This window comes from Oncorhynchus gorbuscha, linkage group LG05, assembly GCF_021184085.1.
Source record: "Oncorhynchus gorbuscha isolate QuinsamMale2020 ecotype Even-year linkage group LG05, OgorEven_v1.0, whole genome shotgun sequence".
Classification (NCBI taxonomy): domain Eukaryota; kingdom Metazoa; phylum Chordata; class Actinopteri; order Salmoniformes; family Salmonidae; genus Oncorhynchus; species Oncorhynchus gorbuscha.
Window position 1 is genome coordinate 8,278,181 of NC_060177.1, and position 15,944 is coordinate 8,294,124.

At 44.2% G+C, this 15,944-nt stretch overlaps 2 protein-coding genes across 2 annotated transcripts in view; one reads left to right on the forward strand and one right to left on the reverse strand.

Annotated features, from left to right (window-relative positions):
* LOC124035489 (integrin alpha-11-like) overlaps positions 1 to 15,944 on the forward strand; it is a 204,844-nt gene that overhangs the window by 98,669 nt on the left and 90,231 nt on the right.
* The window catches only part of LOC124035348 (integrin alpha-11-like), a 79,484-nt gene that overhangs the window by 13,347 nt on the left and 50,193 nt on the right, over positions 1 to 15,944 (reverse strand). Inside the window, exons 12-14 of the mRNA XM_046348813.1 lie at positions 12,016 to 12,164; positions 5,165 to 5,308; positions 392 to 726 (exon numbers count right to left, since the gene is read on the reverse strand). Of these exons, the coding sequence (XP_046204769.1) occupies positions 392 to 726; positions 5,165 to 5,308; positions 12,016 to 12,164 (628 nt within the window). The remainder of the gene's footprint in view (positions 1 to 391; positions 727 to 5,164; positions 5,309 to 12,015; positions 12,165 to 15,944) is intronic.

Consider the following 15,944-nt stretch of genomic DNA (forward strand, 5'->3'; position numbering starts at 1 on the left):
ACGTGTTAATATCTAAGTGACCTACCAGAGGAACAGTAGAACACGTGTTAATATCTAAGTGACCTACCAGAGGAACAGTAGAACACGTGTTAATATCTAAGTGACCTACCAGAGGAACAGTAGAACACGTGTTAATATCTAAGTGACCTACCAGAGGAACAGTAGAACACGTGTTAATATCTAGAGGAACAGTAGAACACGTGTTAATATCTAAGTGACCTACCAGAGGAACAGTAGAACACTTGTTAATATCTAAGTGACCTACCAGAGGAACAGTAGAACACTTGTTAATATCTAAGTGACCTACCAGAGGAACAGTAGAACACTTGTTAATATCTAAGTGACCTACCAGGGGAACAGTAGAACACTTGTTAATATCTACGTGACCTACCATAGAAGCACGGCCGCCCCCAGGGATCCCACGGCCAAGTCCACCAGGCCATCCTCATTCATGTCCATACTGCCATGGATACTACGGCCAAAGTAGCGCAGGCCACTAGCGATGTCTAACGCAGCTATCCTCTGTTTGTATTTCCTCAGAATCCTGTTGCGTTGGCTGAAGAAGACGTAGATAGCTCCTCTGTGGTCATCCTCCAGAGGAGCCCCCACCACCACGTCGTTGAAGCCGTCCCCGTTCAGGTCAGGGACCGGGGCCAGCGAGGAGCCGAACCGAGCGTTCTGACCATGGTCCTGGATCTCCAACGCTCCCTCCAGGACGAAACGATTCTGAAGAAGGAAATAGGATGTCATTTTGGAATAGTTCTGATACATGGGATAGAGGGTACTGTAGTACTGTAGTACTGTAGGTAAAGGTTGTGTCATGTGCATGTATATTCAATTATGTATTTGCCAATGTTTCCCCTATTGGTTGGTAGGATTCTCTTTGTTACTCTGTACTTAAAGAGTCTGGTTGAAAAACCTTGAAAAACATATGCACAAGCAGAATCCATCAACAACAGACATAGTGACTGAGGAAATGGAGTTACAGATTTTCTCAATTGCTAAAACACTAAAACCCATTGGCTGAACAAAGTTCTCAGTTGCCTGGACTCATTTAGCTAATTATGCAGTCTGTTGTTAATACCTTAAACCATTTCACATGGTAAAACACAATTTGCAGATCTCACTTAGACCTTTCAGCAAAACTCTAAACATATCTCATTCTCAAAACACATTCTGCACTCTAATGCACATGTCATCCATACTGGTAAACACAAGTGGCAACAATCAAATACAAATAGAGAACATATGCCATTGATTAAACACAACCACTCAAAATAGATTTAACCTGTTTCAAATGATGCGACACAACCAATATAAGCCAGTTCAGAGAGCAAACAGGTTGTTGAAGGTGGGAAGGAGAAGTCTGAGAATGGATAGAATAAACAATGTACGAGGACGAGTGCGTATTCAAGGTGGGCGATGAGGAGGAAGAGGAGGAGTAGGGCAAGAAACAGGAGGAAGACAAAGAGTGGAAATAGCTGATGAAATTCGAGCAACATTGATCACATGTTTACTGCTTGTGATTTTTGTCCCTTTTAGTATTGTATACTGTAGTACAGTGCATTGTAGGCTGTATACTGTACAATGGACAAATTGTATGGCCCTGAACATTGTGCTTTACATTTATTAACAGTACTGACTGCTCAATAGATTTTGACTGGTTGCAGGTTCATATCAACAAAGAACAAGAATTACAGTATTACAGTATCACAGTATTACAGTATCACAGAGTCAAAGGACAAGTTTGTGAGATGCAGGGTACAGTACTGTAAAAATAGGGGTACAAGGAGAACAGAAAACTAAATTGCAAAGAGCAAAGCAGAGTAGTAATTTCTGATCAATTTTGAGCTACTATGATAGAACATGTTTTCGTTCATCAAAAGACAATGACGGAAAAATGTGAATATATTTTTAGATTAAAAATGTACTTCTCCCTGAGAATTGTATGTTTTGAACAATGTGTTTTCTATTTTTCGGTGTATTGTTTACTGACTGCTTGAGAGAGTATATAATTTTGATCACTTTGTTTATGATTTGAGAGCAGTGTTTGATTTGAACACAGGTAAAACTGTTTTGAGGCGAATGTTTCATTTTGCGAGAGGAGTCAGAGGTTATGTAAATAGTGCTTTAAGATGAGGTTTTGTGTTTAATGTTTTCTGGAAATGGAGCAAGGTTTCAGAAATTGTGTTTTAGCAATTGAGAAAAACTGTAAGTTCTAAATCTGTTATCTCCTGTGCTGCGGCCGGGTAGCCCCACCCCACAGGCTTCTGGGATATCTCAGTCATCCATCGATGATCTTCTTCAAATGGACAGTCCTCCATTTATTTACACAGCTCATAATGAGACATAGAGACATTGTTGTCTTTAACTTTCCCCTTCAGTCTTTACAGAAGCTGTCATTTGTTTCCAAATTCATTTAGGAAAGTAAACAAAACATGTTGTAAACCTTTTGTTTTTGTTTACATAAATAGACCAAAGTGGACAGTCCTCCATTTATTTACACAGCTCATAATGAGACATAGAGACATTGTTGTCTTTAACTTTCCCCTTCAGTCTTTACAGAAGCTGTCATTTGTTTCCAAATTAATTTAGGAAAGTAAACAAAACATGTTGTAAACCTTTTGTTTTTGTTTGCATAAATAGACCAAAGTAACTAACAAACAATAACTGGGGAGTTGTGAGTTTTGAATTAGAAATCAAGTGAAAACCTCAAGCCACATTGTTTTTGCTCACGTGAGAGGAAGGGTTTAACCCATTTTCTATCCCAGGATGGAAATATGATTTCCCAAAAACATTGTCAACATGAGGGATGGGTGATTCATCCAAGTGTCACATGATCAAAGGCAAACAAGGCTTCTGGATGTTTCTTTAGGGATGTTTCTGAGGAACTTTGAGTATTCACAGTGGGTGTAAAGTCAGTCGGAGTAGAATTAGGTTTATCCTCAGTCTGGAAAAAGGTACAATCCCTCAGCATGAAGAAAGTATGGAGGCCGTCATCGGCCATACACATTATCACTCTCCAGTCTGTCTCATCTTTCTCCCTAATCTACAGCCTATGAACGGCTGAAACATTACATCACTTGTTTTTGTTCAGTTGTCTTTTAAAAGGAAGAGGAGGACAGGGTAGTGTGTGTGTGTGTGTGTGTGTGTGTGTGTGTGTGTGTGTGTGTGTGTGTGTGTGTGTGTGTGTGTGTGTGTGTGTGTGTGTGTGTGTGTGTGTGTGTGTGTGTGTGTGTGTGTGTGTGTGTGTGTGTGTGTGTGTGTGTGTGTGTGTGTGTGTGTGTGTGAGGATTATACTCAGTGGGGAACATTAGAAACATGTGGTGGGATGGGGAGACCATCACTGTCATTCCACAGTGGCTTATTGGTAGAATGGAAGGCCACCTCTCTGTCACTTATTTTTAACCTAAAACACAACACCCCTTTTGTGTCCTTAGTTGGGGGATCCCTTGTCTTTTTTTCTTGTTTGGGGAACCTTAATGATCAAGCCCTTATCAGTCCACAGGTACCCCTTGTAGTATATTTGAGAGAGAGAGAGAAACAGAGGAAGGGAGAGAGAAACAGAGAGAGAAAAACAGAGAGAGAGAATCAGAGAGCGAGAATCAGAGAGAGAATCAGAGAGAGAGAATCAGAGAGAGAGAAACAGAGAGAGAGAGAGAGAGAGAGAGAGAGAGAGAGAAACAGAGAGAGAGAAACAGAGAGAGAGAGAGAGAGAGAGAGTCTCAAAACTACAGGAATTCTTCTGCAGTCATCTCCACCTACTATGAAGCCCTTTCTTCTCCAAATAACAGGCTTTTAATTCAGTTTGATGTAGTGAATGCTTTCCTACTGAGCTCACGGTGCCCTTGTACACTAACCAACCAAGACTCTAATGAAGATGGCTGTGTGTTGTACCAGTGGGTTAACTAACCAACCAAGACTCTAATGAAGACGGCTGTGTGTTGTACCAGTGGGTTAACTAACCAACCAAGACTCTAATGAAGACGGCGTGCTGGCGCAGGGAGGGAGGCTGTTCATTTCATCTGTGTGACTGCAGGTGCCAAAAGTCTGGTAGACTGTTGATGTTGTACCAGTGGGTTAACTAACCCATCAAGGCTCTGGAACGTCTGGTAGACTGTGTTGTACCAGTGGGTTAACTAACCCATCAAGGCTCTGGAACGTCTGGTAGACTGTGTTATACCAGTGGGTTAACTAACCCATCAAGGCTTTGGAAGATCTGGTAGACTGTGTAATACCAGTGGGTTAACTAACCCATCAAGGCTCTGGAACGTCTGGTAGACTGTGTTGTACCAGTGAGTTAACTAACCCATCAAGGCTCTGGAAGGTCTGGTAGACTGTGTTATACCAGTGGGTTAACTAACCCATCAAGGCTCTGGAACGTCTAGTAGACTGTGTTATACCAGTGGGTTAACTAACCCATCAAGGTTCTGGAACGTCTGGTAGACTGTGTTGTACCAGTGGGTTAACTAACCCATCAAGGCTCTGGAACGTCTGGTAGACTGTGTTGTACCAGTGGGTTAACTAACCCATCAAGGTTCTGGAACGTCTGGTAGACTGTGTTGTACCAGTGGGTTAACTAACCCATCAAGGCTCTGGAACATCTGGTAGACTGTGTTATACCAGTGGGTTAACTAAGCCATCAAGGCTCTGGAACGTCTGGTAGACTGTGTTGTACCAGTGGGTTAACTAACCCATCAAGGCTCTGGAACATCTGGTAGACTGTGTTATACCAGTGGGTTAACTAAGCCATCAAGGCTCTGGAACGTCTGGTAGACTGTGTTGTACCAGTGGGTTAACTAACCCATCAAGGCTCTGGAACGTCTGGTAGACTGTGTTATACCAGTGGGTTAACTAACCCATCAAGGCTCTGGAAGGTCTGGTCTGATGTGTTGTAATGTAAATACAATGCACTGGGATAGTTTGTCTCTATGTGATCTGGTCAAGGTGTTTCGTATTCTGTGCTGACCTGGTTTTAATTGTGTTTGGTAATGGGACCTGGGGCGTGTGTGTAAGTGAATGTGTGTGCACACGAGTGTGACGTGTGTGTGTGAACATTCGTACATCTGTGAGTGTGTGTGTGAGTGCGTGTGTGCGCGTATGTGTGTGCGTGCGTGCGTGCGCGCGCACACGCGCGTGTGTGTGTGTGTGTGTGCCCACCTACCAGCTCAGTCACTCTGTAGATGTACACCTTGCCCTTCTCCCAGCCTCCACTGAAGAACATGGGAGCTGCCACCAGTAGGTTGTCTGTTACTCCGTCACCATCTATATCCACCGGGGAGATCTCACTCCCATAGTACGACCCGATCTGAAATATAACCACACATCCAGACCATCAGCAGCCTGGATCAACAACATTTATTTAGCAGACACTTTTATCCAGAGTAAACACATAGTGTTTCATACTCAGTAGATGTGGCCCATGTGGGAATCGAACCCATTACTCCAGCTGGCACATCAGCCTCTAAAAGCACCATGCTAACCAACTGAGATCATTAAGATCCCCACAATCACACGTCCTACACACGTCCTTCACCACGTCCTTCACCACATCCTTCACCACATCATTAAAAGCCCCCAGCAAACGTCATTAGCATTCATTAGCATAGCATTCCAGTCATCATCATCATCGTTCAGGTAACAGACACAGATGTTTCCATGTAGAGGCTAGTTGGCTCCGCAAAACAAACCAGCCTTTTATCAACCAGACCTGGGTTCAGATACCATTTGAACTTTTCAAATATGTTTAACGTTTTATTTAGCCTATCTGGACTGCCAATGATTTACACTTTGGAACTATTCCATTCGTTCCATTGCATCAGGCGAGCTCAGTCAAGCCCAGCTATAGTCTTTGTAATGATGTCAAATAGTATTTGAACCCAGGCCTGTTCCTCTCAATGAGTGTTGTTATGGATCTCTCTGTCTCTTCTGTCTGTAGTATCCTCTTAGCTGGTGTTGTTATAGATCTCTCTGTCTGTAGTATCCTCTTAGCTGGTGTTGTTATGGATCTCTAACTGTAGTATCTTCTTAGCTGGTGTTGTTATGGATCTCTCTGTCTGTAGTATCCTCTTAGCTGGTGTTGTTATGGATCTCTCTGTCTGTAGTATCCTCTTAGCTGGTGTTGTTATGGATCTCTCTGTCTGTAGTATCCTCTTAGCTGGTGTTGTTATGGATCTCTCTGTCTGTAGTATCCTCTTAGCTGGTGTTGTTATGGATCTCTCTGTCTGTAGTATCCTCTTAGCTGGTGTTGTTATGGATCTCTGTCTGTAGTATCCTCTTAGCTGGTGTTGTTATGGATCTCTGTCTGTAGTATCCTCTTAGCTGGTGTTGTTATAGATCTCTCTGTCTGTAGTATCCTCTTAGCTGGTGTTGTTATGGATCTCTCTGTCTGTAGTATCCTCTTAGCTGGTGTTATTATGGATCTCTGTCTGTAGTATCCTCTTAGCTGGTGTTGTTATGGATCTCTCTGTCTGTAGTATCCTCTTAGCTGGTGTTGTTATGGATCTCTGTCTGTAGTATCCTCTTAGCTGGTGTTGTTATGGATCTCTGTCTGTAGTATCCTCTTAGCTGGTGTTGTTATGGATCTCTCTGTCTGTAGTATCCTCTTAGCTGGTGTTGTTATGGATCTCTCTGTCTGTAGTATCCTCTTAGCTGGTGTTGTTATAGATCTCTCTGTCTGTAGTATCCTCTTAGCTGGTGTTGTTATAGATCTCTCTGTCTGTAGTATCCTCTTAGCTGGTGTTGTTATGGATCTCTGTCTGTAGTATCCTCTTAGCTGGTGTTGTTATGGATCTCTCTGTCTATAGTATCTTCTTAGCTGGTGTTGTTATAGATCTCTCTGTCTGTAGTATCCTCTTAGCTGGTGTTGTTATAGATCTCTCTGTCTGTAGTATCCTCTTAGCTGGTGTTGTTATGGATCTCTCTGTCTGTAGTATCCTCTTAGCTGGTGTTGTTATGGATCTCTCTGTCTGTAGTATCCTCTTAGCTGGTGTTATTATGGATCTCTGTCTGTAGTATCCTCTTAGCTGGTGTTATTATGGATCTCTGTCTGTAGTATCCTCTTAGCTGGTGTTGTTATAGATCTCTCTGTCTGTAGTATCCTCTTAGCTGGTGTTGTTATGGATCTCTCTGTCTGCTGGTATCTCTCTTAGCTGGTGTTGTTATGGATCTCTCTGTCTGTAGTATCCTCTTAGCTGGTGTTGTTATGGATCTCTCTGTCTGTAGTATCCTCTTAGCTGGTGTTGTTATGGATCTCTCTGTCTGTAGTATCCTCTTAGCTGGTGTTGTTATGGATCTCTCTGTCTGTAGTATCCTCTTAGCTGGTGTTGTTATGGATCTCTCTGTCTGTAGTATCCTCTTAGCTGGTGTTGTTATGGATCTATGTAGTATCCTCTTAGCTGGTGTTGTTATAGATCTCTCTGTCTGTAGTATCCTCTTAGCTGGTGTTGTTATGGATCTCTCTGTCTGTAGTATCCTCTTAGCTGGTGTTGTTATGGATCTCTCTGTCTGTAGTATCCTCTTAGCTGGTGTTGTTATAGATCTCTCTGTCTGTAGTATCCTCTTAGCTGGTGTTGTTATGGATCTCTTTGTCTGTAGTATCCTCTTAGCTGGTGTTGTTATGGATCTCTCTGTCTGTAGTATCCTCTTAGCTGGTGTTGTTATGGATCTCTCTGTCTGTAGTATCCTCTTAGCTGGTGTTGTTATGGATCTCTCTGTCTGTAGTATCCTCTTAGCTGGTGTTGTTATAGATCTCTCTGTCTGTAGTATCCTCTTAGCTGGTGTTGTTATGGATCTCTAACTGTAGTATCCTCTTAGCTGGTGTTGTTATGGATCTCTCTGTCTGTAGTATCCTCTTAGCTGGTGTTGTTATGGATCTCTAACTGTAGTATCCTCTTAGCTGGTGTTGTTATGGATCTCTAACTGTAGTATCCTCTTAGCTGGTGTTGTTATGGATCTCTAACTGTAGTATCCTCTTAGCTGGTGTTGTTATGGATCTCTAACTGTAGTATCCTCTTAGCTGGTGTTGTTATGGATCTCTCTGTCTGTAGTATCCTCTTAGCTGGTGTTGTTATGGATCTCTCTGTCTGTAGTATCCTCTTAGCTGGTGTTGTTATGGATCTCTCTGTCTGTAGTATCCTCTTAGCTGGTGTTGTTATGGATCTCTAACTGTAGTATCCTCTTAGCTGGTGTTGTTATGGATCTCTGTCTGTAGTATCCTCTTAGCTGGTGTTGTTATGGATCTCTAACTGTAGTATCCTCTTAGCTGGTGTTGTTATGGATCTCTAACTGTAGTATCCTCTTAGCTGGTGTTGTTATGGATCTCTAACTGTAGTATCCTCTTAGCTGGTGTTGTTATGGATCTCTAACTGTAGTATCCTCTTAGCTGGTGTTGTTATGGATCTCTAACTGTAGTATCCTCTTAGCTGGTGTTGTTATGGATCTCTCTGTCTGTAGTATCCTCTTAGCTGGTGTTGTTATGGATCTCTAACTGTAGTATCCTCTTAGCTGGTGTTGTTATGGATCTCTAACTGTAGTATCCTCTTAGCTGGTGTTGTTATAGATCTCTGTATCCTCTGTTGTAGTATCCTCTTAGCTGGTGTTGTTATGGATCTCTAACTGTAGTATCCTCTTAGCTGGTGTTGTTATGGATCTCTAACTGTAGTATCCTCTTAGCTGGTGTTGTTATGGATCTCTAACTGTAGTATCCTCTTAGCTGGTGTTGTTATGGATCTCTAACTGTAGTATCCTCTTAGCTGGTGTTGTTATGGATCTCTGTCTGTAGTATCCTCTTAGCTGGTGTTGTTATGGTCTGTAGTATCCTCTTAGCTGGTGTTGTTATGGATCTCTCTGGTGTCTGTAGTATCCTCTTAGCTGGTGTTGTTATAGATCTCTCTGTCTGTAGTATCCTCTTAGCTGGTGTTGTTATGGATCTCTAACTGTAGTATCCTCTTAGCTGGTGTTGTTATGGATCTCTAACTGTAGTATCCTCTTAGCTGGTGTTGTTATGGATCTCTAACTGTAGTATCCTCTTAGCTGGTGTTGTTATGGATCTCTAACTGTAGTATCCTCTTAGCTGGGTGTTGTTATGGATCTCTGTCTGTAGTATCCTCTTAGCTGGTGTTGTTATGGATCTCTCTGTCTGTAGTATCCTCTTAGCTGGTGTTGTTATAGATCTCTCTGTCTGTAGTATCCTCTTAGCTGGTGTTGTTATGGATCTCTCTGTCTGTAGTATCCTCTTAGCTGGTGTTGTTATGGATCTCTCTGTCTGTAGTATCCTCTTAGCTGGTGTTATTATGGATCTCTGTCTGTAGTATCCTCTTAGCTGGTGTTATTATGGATCTCTGTCTGTAGTATCCTCTTAGCTGGTGTTGTTATAGATCTCTCTGTCTGTAGTATCCTCTTAGCTGGTGTTGTTATGGATCTCTCTGTCTGTAGTATCCTCTTAGCTGGTGTTGTTATAGATCTCTCTGTCTGTAGTATCCTCTTAGCTGGTGTTGTTATGGATCTCTCTGTCTGTAGTATCCTCTTAGCTGGTGTTGTTATGGATCTCTCTGTCTGTAGTATCCTCTTAGCTGGTGTTGTTATGGATCTCTCTGTCTGTAGTATCCTCCTAGCTGGTGTTGTTATGGATCTCTCTGTCTGTAGTATCCTCTTAGCTGGTGTTGTTATGGATCTCTCTGTCTGTAGTATCCTCTTAGCTGGTGTTGTTATAGATCTCTCTGTCTGTAGTATCCTCTTAGCTGGTGTTGTTATGGATCTCTCTGTCTGTAGTATCCTCTTAGCTGGTGTTGTTATGGATCTCTCTGTCTGTAGTATCCTCTTAGCTGGTGTTGTTATAGATCTCTCTGTCTGTAGTATCCTCTTAGCTGGTGTTGTTATGGATCTCTCTGTCTGTAGTATCCTCTTAGCTGGTGTTGTTATGGATCTCTCAGTCTGTAGTCTGTAGTATCCTCTTAGCTGGTGTTGTTATGGATCTCTCTGTCTGTAGTATCCTCTTAGCTGGTGTTGTTATAGATCTCTCTGTCTGTAGTATCCTCTTAGCTGGTGTTGTTATAGATCTCTCTGTCTGTAGTATCCTCTTAGCTGGTGTTGTTATGGATCTCTAACTGTAGTATCCTCTTAGCTGGTGTTGTTATGGATCTCTCTGTCTGTAGTATCCTCTTAGCTGGTGTTGTTATGGATCTCTAACTGTAGTATCCTCTTAGCTGGTGTTGTTATGGATCTCTAACTGTAGTATCCTCTTAGCTGGTGTTGTTATGGATCTCTAACTGTAGTATCCTCTTAGCTGGTGTTGTTATGGATCTCTAACTGTAGTATCCTCTTAGCTGGTGTTGTTATGGATCTCTCTGTCTGTAGTATCCTCTTAGCTGGTGTTGTTATGGATCTCTCTGTCTGTAGTATCCTCTTAGCTGGTGTTGTTATGGATCTCTCTGTCTGTAGTATCCTCTTAGCTGGTGTTGTTATGGATCTCTAACTGTAGTATCCTCTTAGCTGGTGTTGTTATGGATCTCTGTCTGTAGTATCCTCTTAGCTGGTGTTGTTATGGATCTCTAACTGTAGTATCCTCTTAGCTGGTGTTGTTATGGATCTCTAACTGTAGTATCCTCTTAGCTGGTGTTGTTATGGATCTCTAACTGTAGTATCCTCTTAGCTGGTGTTGTTATGGATCTCTAACTGTAGTATCCTCTTAGCTGGTGTTGTTATGGATCTCTAACTGTAGTATCCTCTTAGCTGGTGTTGTTATGGATCTCTCTGTCTGTAGTATCCTCTTAGCTGGTGTTGTTATGGATCTCTAACTGTAGTATCCTCTTAGCTGGTGTTGTTATGGATCTCTAACTGTAGTATCCTCTTAGCTGGTGTTGTTATAGATCTCTCTGTCTGTAGTATCCTCTTAGCTGGTGTTGTTATGGATCTCTAACTGTAGTATCCTCTTAGCTGGTGTTGGTATGGATCTCTAACTGTAGTATCCTCTTAGCTGGTGTTGTTATGGATCTCTAACTGTAGTATCCTCTTAGCTGGTGTTGTTATGGATCTCTAACTGTAGTATCCTCTTAGCTGGTGTTGTTATGGATCTCTGTCTGTAGTATCCTCTTAGCTGGTGTTGTTATAGATCTCTCTGTCTGTAGTATCCTCTTAGCTGGTGTTGTTATGGATCTCTCTGTCTGTAGTATCCTCTTAGCTGGTGTTGTTATAGATCTCTCTGTCTGTAGTATCCTCTTAGCTGGTGTTGTTATGGATCTCTAACTGTAGTATCCTCTTAGCTGGTGTTGTTATGGATCTCTAACTGTAGTATCCTCTTAGCTGGTGTTGTTATGGATCTCTAACTGTAGTATCCTCTTAGCTGGTGTTGTTATGGATCTCTAACTGTAGTATCCTCTTAGCTGGTGTTGTTATGGATCTCTCTGTCTGTAGTATCCTCTTAGCTGGTGTTGTTATGGATCTCTAACTGTAGTATCCTCTTAGCTGGTGTTGTTATGGATCTCTAACTGTAGTATCCTCTTAGCTGGTGTTGTTTACTGTAGCTGGAAGCTTGTTTTTCTATTTGTATTCACAATGTAGATGGAATGTGTTTTGAATGAAGGGGGACAGGGATGGGAAACACATGGGATCTGTGTAATGTTGTTGGCTACATGGGGGCGTGGGAAGGCTGTCTAGACTCCATAGCGCAGACTATCATGGATGCTGTGTCCTGGCTGGGTTGCCAGATTGACAAAAGGACTGGAAAGACGACTGTCATGGTGGACTCAGATGGTGATGGGAGAACCAGATTGAGAAGGGTGGGGTCCATGAGCAGAAGGGACTATTGGGGTCTTGGATGATCTTCATATGTCTTTTAAAGAGAGAGTAATGCCAGTGTAAGTGTGTGTTATACCACTGTGTAACTGTTCAGTTTATGGTTGGAGTTTAAGACTTGGGTTGTGGCTCAGGATAGTGTTGTGTCAATCAAATAGGTGGTAGACATGTCTTAGGGCCCCAGTTAAAAGAGAGTTTGGGAAGCCCAGTTGTTGAGTCTACCTGTTGTCCTTTGAGGGAGTGCAGGATGGTGAGGTTACCAGTGTTCTTCAGGGTGAAGATGATGACCTTGCCAGTATGGTTGAACCGCGGTGCCCCTGCCACGTACAGCCGACCATTCCTGGCCGACACCACCGATGTTACTGTGTAACCTAGACACACACACATACACACACACACACACACACACACACACACACACACACACACACACACACACACACACACACACACACACACACACACACACACACACACACACACACACACACACACACACACACACACACACACACACACACACACACACACACACACACACACACACACACACACACACACACACACACACACACACACACACACACACACACACACACACACACACACACACACACACACACACACACACACACACACACACACACACACACACACACACACATTGACCTCCTATGTTCACCTTGGATTTCCCAGTTGTCTTCCACAGCTTCTTTCCCCCTGGAGCACAAAGCCTGTTCCTCATATAATATCTGGAAGGAATGTCAGCTAGTTGTTACGGTGTGTGGTGTGACTCTCTCTTCTCTGCACAACATCACCATCAAATGGGCCATTAAAGGCATACCAGTGTGTGTGTGTGTGTGTGTGTGTGTGTGTGTGTGTGTGTGTGTGTGTGTGTGTGTGTGTGTGTGTGTGTGTGTGTGTGTGTGTGTGTGTGTGTGTGTGTGTGTGTGTGTGTGTGTGTGTGTGTGTGTGTGTTCACCATAGGCTGCTGACATTCCTCTGGTTGGGGTGTATGAACTGCATGAGCCAGACCTGATTTATAAAAAGCAACTATCCTATCAGCTTCCTTTAGAAACAGAGTTCAATGGCCTGCATTGAACCACGTTGACTCACTAGGGTGAAGCCAAGTCTCCCTCTCTCTCTCTCTCTCGTCTCTCGTTCGCTCTCTCTCTCTCTCGATCTCTGTCTCTCGTTCTCTCTCTCTGTCTCTCGTTCGCTCTCTCTGTCTCTCGTTCGCTCTGTCTCTCTTTCGCTCTGTCTCTCTCTCTCTCTCTCTCTCTCTCTCTCTCTCTCTCTCTCTCTCTCTCTCTCTCTCTCTCTCTCTCTCTCTCTCTCTCTCTCTGTCTCTCTCTCGCTCTCTGTCTCTCTCTCTCTGTCTCTCTGTCTCTCACTCTGTCTCTCGTTCTCTCTGTCTCTCTCTCTCGCTCTCTGTCTCTCTCTCTGTCTCTCTCTCTCTCTCTTTCTCTCTGTCAATTCAATTAACTTTGCTATATTGGCATGACATAACAATGTACATATTGCCAAAGCTTATTTTGGATATTTACAAAATGAAACAAATGAGAATCAAAATGGTCAACGGGACAACATTAACAACAATTACCAAGGGTCAAAATAACCATACATTGAACAATAACAATAAGCATAGAGGACATGTGCAGGTTGATTGGTCTGTCAGACACTGTCCCTCAATTTATGGCAGGCAGCAATGTAGTGCGCTGCCAACCCACAGCTCTCTGCGTTCTCCCCCAACAGGACGGGTAGCCTACTCTCATCAGAGAGTAGGCTACATTTAGTCAGGAAATGCAGCACCGTCTCAGGTTCTGCTGTTGTACAGTGGTTGCGCAGCCTTTCCTCTACAGGGAGCCAGGTTTTCCTGTGTCTACCCTTCTCAATGGCAAGGCTGTGCTGACTGAGCCTGTACCTTGTCAAGGTTTTTCTGATCAGTAACCATATTCAAATAGTTAGCCACAGTGATTTAGGGCCAGATAGCACTGCATTTTGCTTTGTGTTTGTGCTTGTGTTTCCCAATAAGCAATGTAGTTTTGTTTTGACTGTTTTGTAATTTGGTTTATTCTGATTGATTGGATGTTCTGGTCCTGAGGCTTCAGTGTGTTAGTAGAACAGGTTTGTGAACTCAGCCCCAGGAACAGCTGGATGAGGGGACTGAGGCTTCAGTGTGTTAGTAGAACAGGTTTGTGAACTCAGCCCCAGGACCAGCTGGATGAGGGGACTGAGGCTTCAGTGTGTTAGTAGAACAGGTTTGTGAACTCAGCCCCAGGAACAGCTGGATGAGGGGACTGAGGCTTCAGTGTGTTAGTAGAACAGGTTTGTGAACTCAGCCCCTGGACCAGCTGGATGAGGGGACTGAGGCTTCAGTGTGTTAGTAGAACAGGTTTGTGAACTCAGCCCCAGGACCAGCTGGATGAGGGGACAGAGGCTTCAGTGTGTTAGTAGAACAGGTTTGTGAACTCAGCCCCAGGAACAGCTGGATGAGGGGACTGAGGCTTCAGTGTGTTAGTAGAACAGGTTTGTGAACTCAGCCCCAGGAACAGCTGGATGAGGGGACTGAGGCTTCAGTGTGTTAGTAGAACAGGTTTGTGAACTCAGCCCCTGGACCAGCTGGATGAGGGGACTGAGGCTTCAGTGTGTTAGTAGAACAGGTTTGTGAACTCAGCCCCAGGACCAGCTGGATGAGGGGACAGAGGCTTCAGTGTGTTAGTAGAACAGGTTTGTGAACTCAGCCCCAGGAACAGCTGGATGAGGGGACTGAGGCTTCAGTGTGTTAGTAGAACAGGTTTGTGAACTCAGCCCCTGGACCAGCTGGATGAGGGGACTGAGGCTTCAGTGTGTTAGTAGAACAGGTTTGTGAACTCAGCCCCAGGACCAGCTGGATGAGGGGACTGAGGCTACAGTGTGTTAGTAGAATAGATTTGTGAACTCAGCCCCTGGATGAGGGGACTGAGGCTCCAGTGTGTTAGTAGAACAGGTTTGTGAACTCAGCCCCAGGACCAGCTGGATGAGGGGACAGAGGCTTCAGTGTGTTAGTAGAACAGGTTTGTGAACTCAGCCCCAGGAACAGCTGGATGAGGGGACTGAGGCTTCAGTGTGTTAGTAGAGCAGGTTTGTGAACTCAGCCCCAGGACCAGCTGGATGAGGGGACTGAGGCTTCAGTGTGTTAGTAGAACAGATTTGTGAACTCAGCCCCTGGACCAGCTGGATGAGGGGACTGAGGCTTCAGTGTGTTAGTAGAACAGGTTTGTGAACTCAGCCCCAGGACCAGCTGGGTGAGGGGACTGAGGCTTCAGTGTGTTAGTAGAACAGATTTGTGAACTCAGCCCCTGGACCAGCTGGATGAGGGGACTGAGGCTTCAGTGTGTTAGTAGAACAGGTTTGTGAACTCAGCCCCAGGACCAGCTGGATGAGGGGACTGAGGCTTCAGTGTGTTAGTAGAACAGATTTGTGAACTCAGCCCCTGGATGAGGGGACTGAGGCTTCAGTGTGTTAGTAGAACAGGTTTGTGAACTCAGCCCCAGGACCAGCTGGATGAGGGGACAGAGGCTTCAGTGTGTTAGTAGAACAGGTTTGTGAACTCAGCCCCAGGAACAGCTGGATGAGGGGACTGAGGCTTCAGTGTGTTAGTAGAGCAGGTTTGTGAACTCAGCCCCAGGACCAGCTGGATGAGGGGACTGAGGCTTCAGTGTGTTAGTAGAACAGATTTGTGAACTCAGCCCCTGGACCAGCTGGATGAGGGGACTGAGGCTTCAGTGTGTTAGTAGAACAGGTTTGTGAACTCAGCCCCAGGACCAGCTGGATGAGGGGACTGAGGCTTCAGTGTGTTAGTAGAACAGATTTGTGAACTCAGCCCCTGGACCAGCTGGATGAGGGGACTGAGGCTTCAGTGTGTTAGTAGAACAGGTTTGTGAACTCAGCCCCAGGACCAGCTGGATGAGGGGACTGAGGCTTCAGTGTGTTAGTAGAACAGATTTGTGAACTCAGCCCCTGGATGAGGGGACTGAGGCTTCAGTGTGTTAGTAGAACAGGTTTGTGAACTCAGCCCCAGGACCAGCTGGATGAGGGGACAGAGGCTTCAGTGTGTTAGTAGAACAGGTTTGTGAACTCAGCCCCAGGAACAGCTGGATGAGGGGACT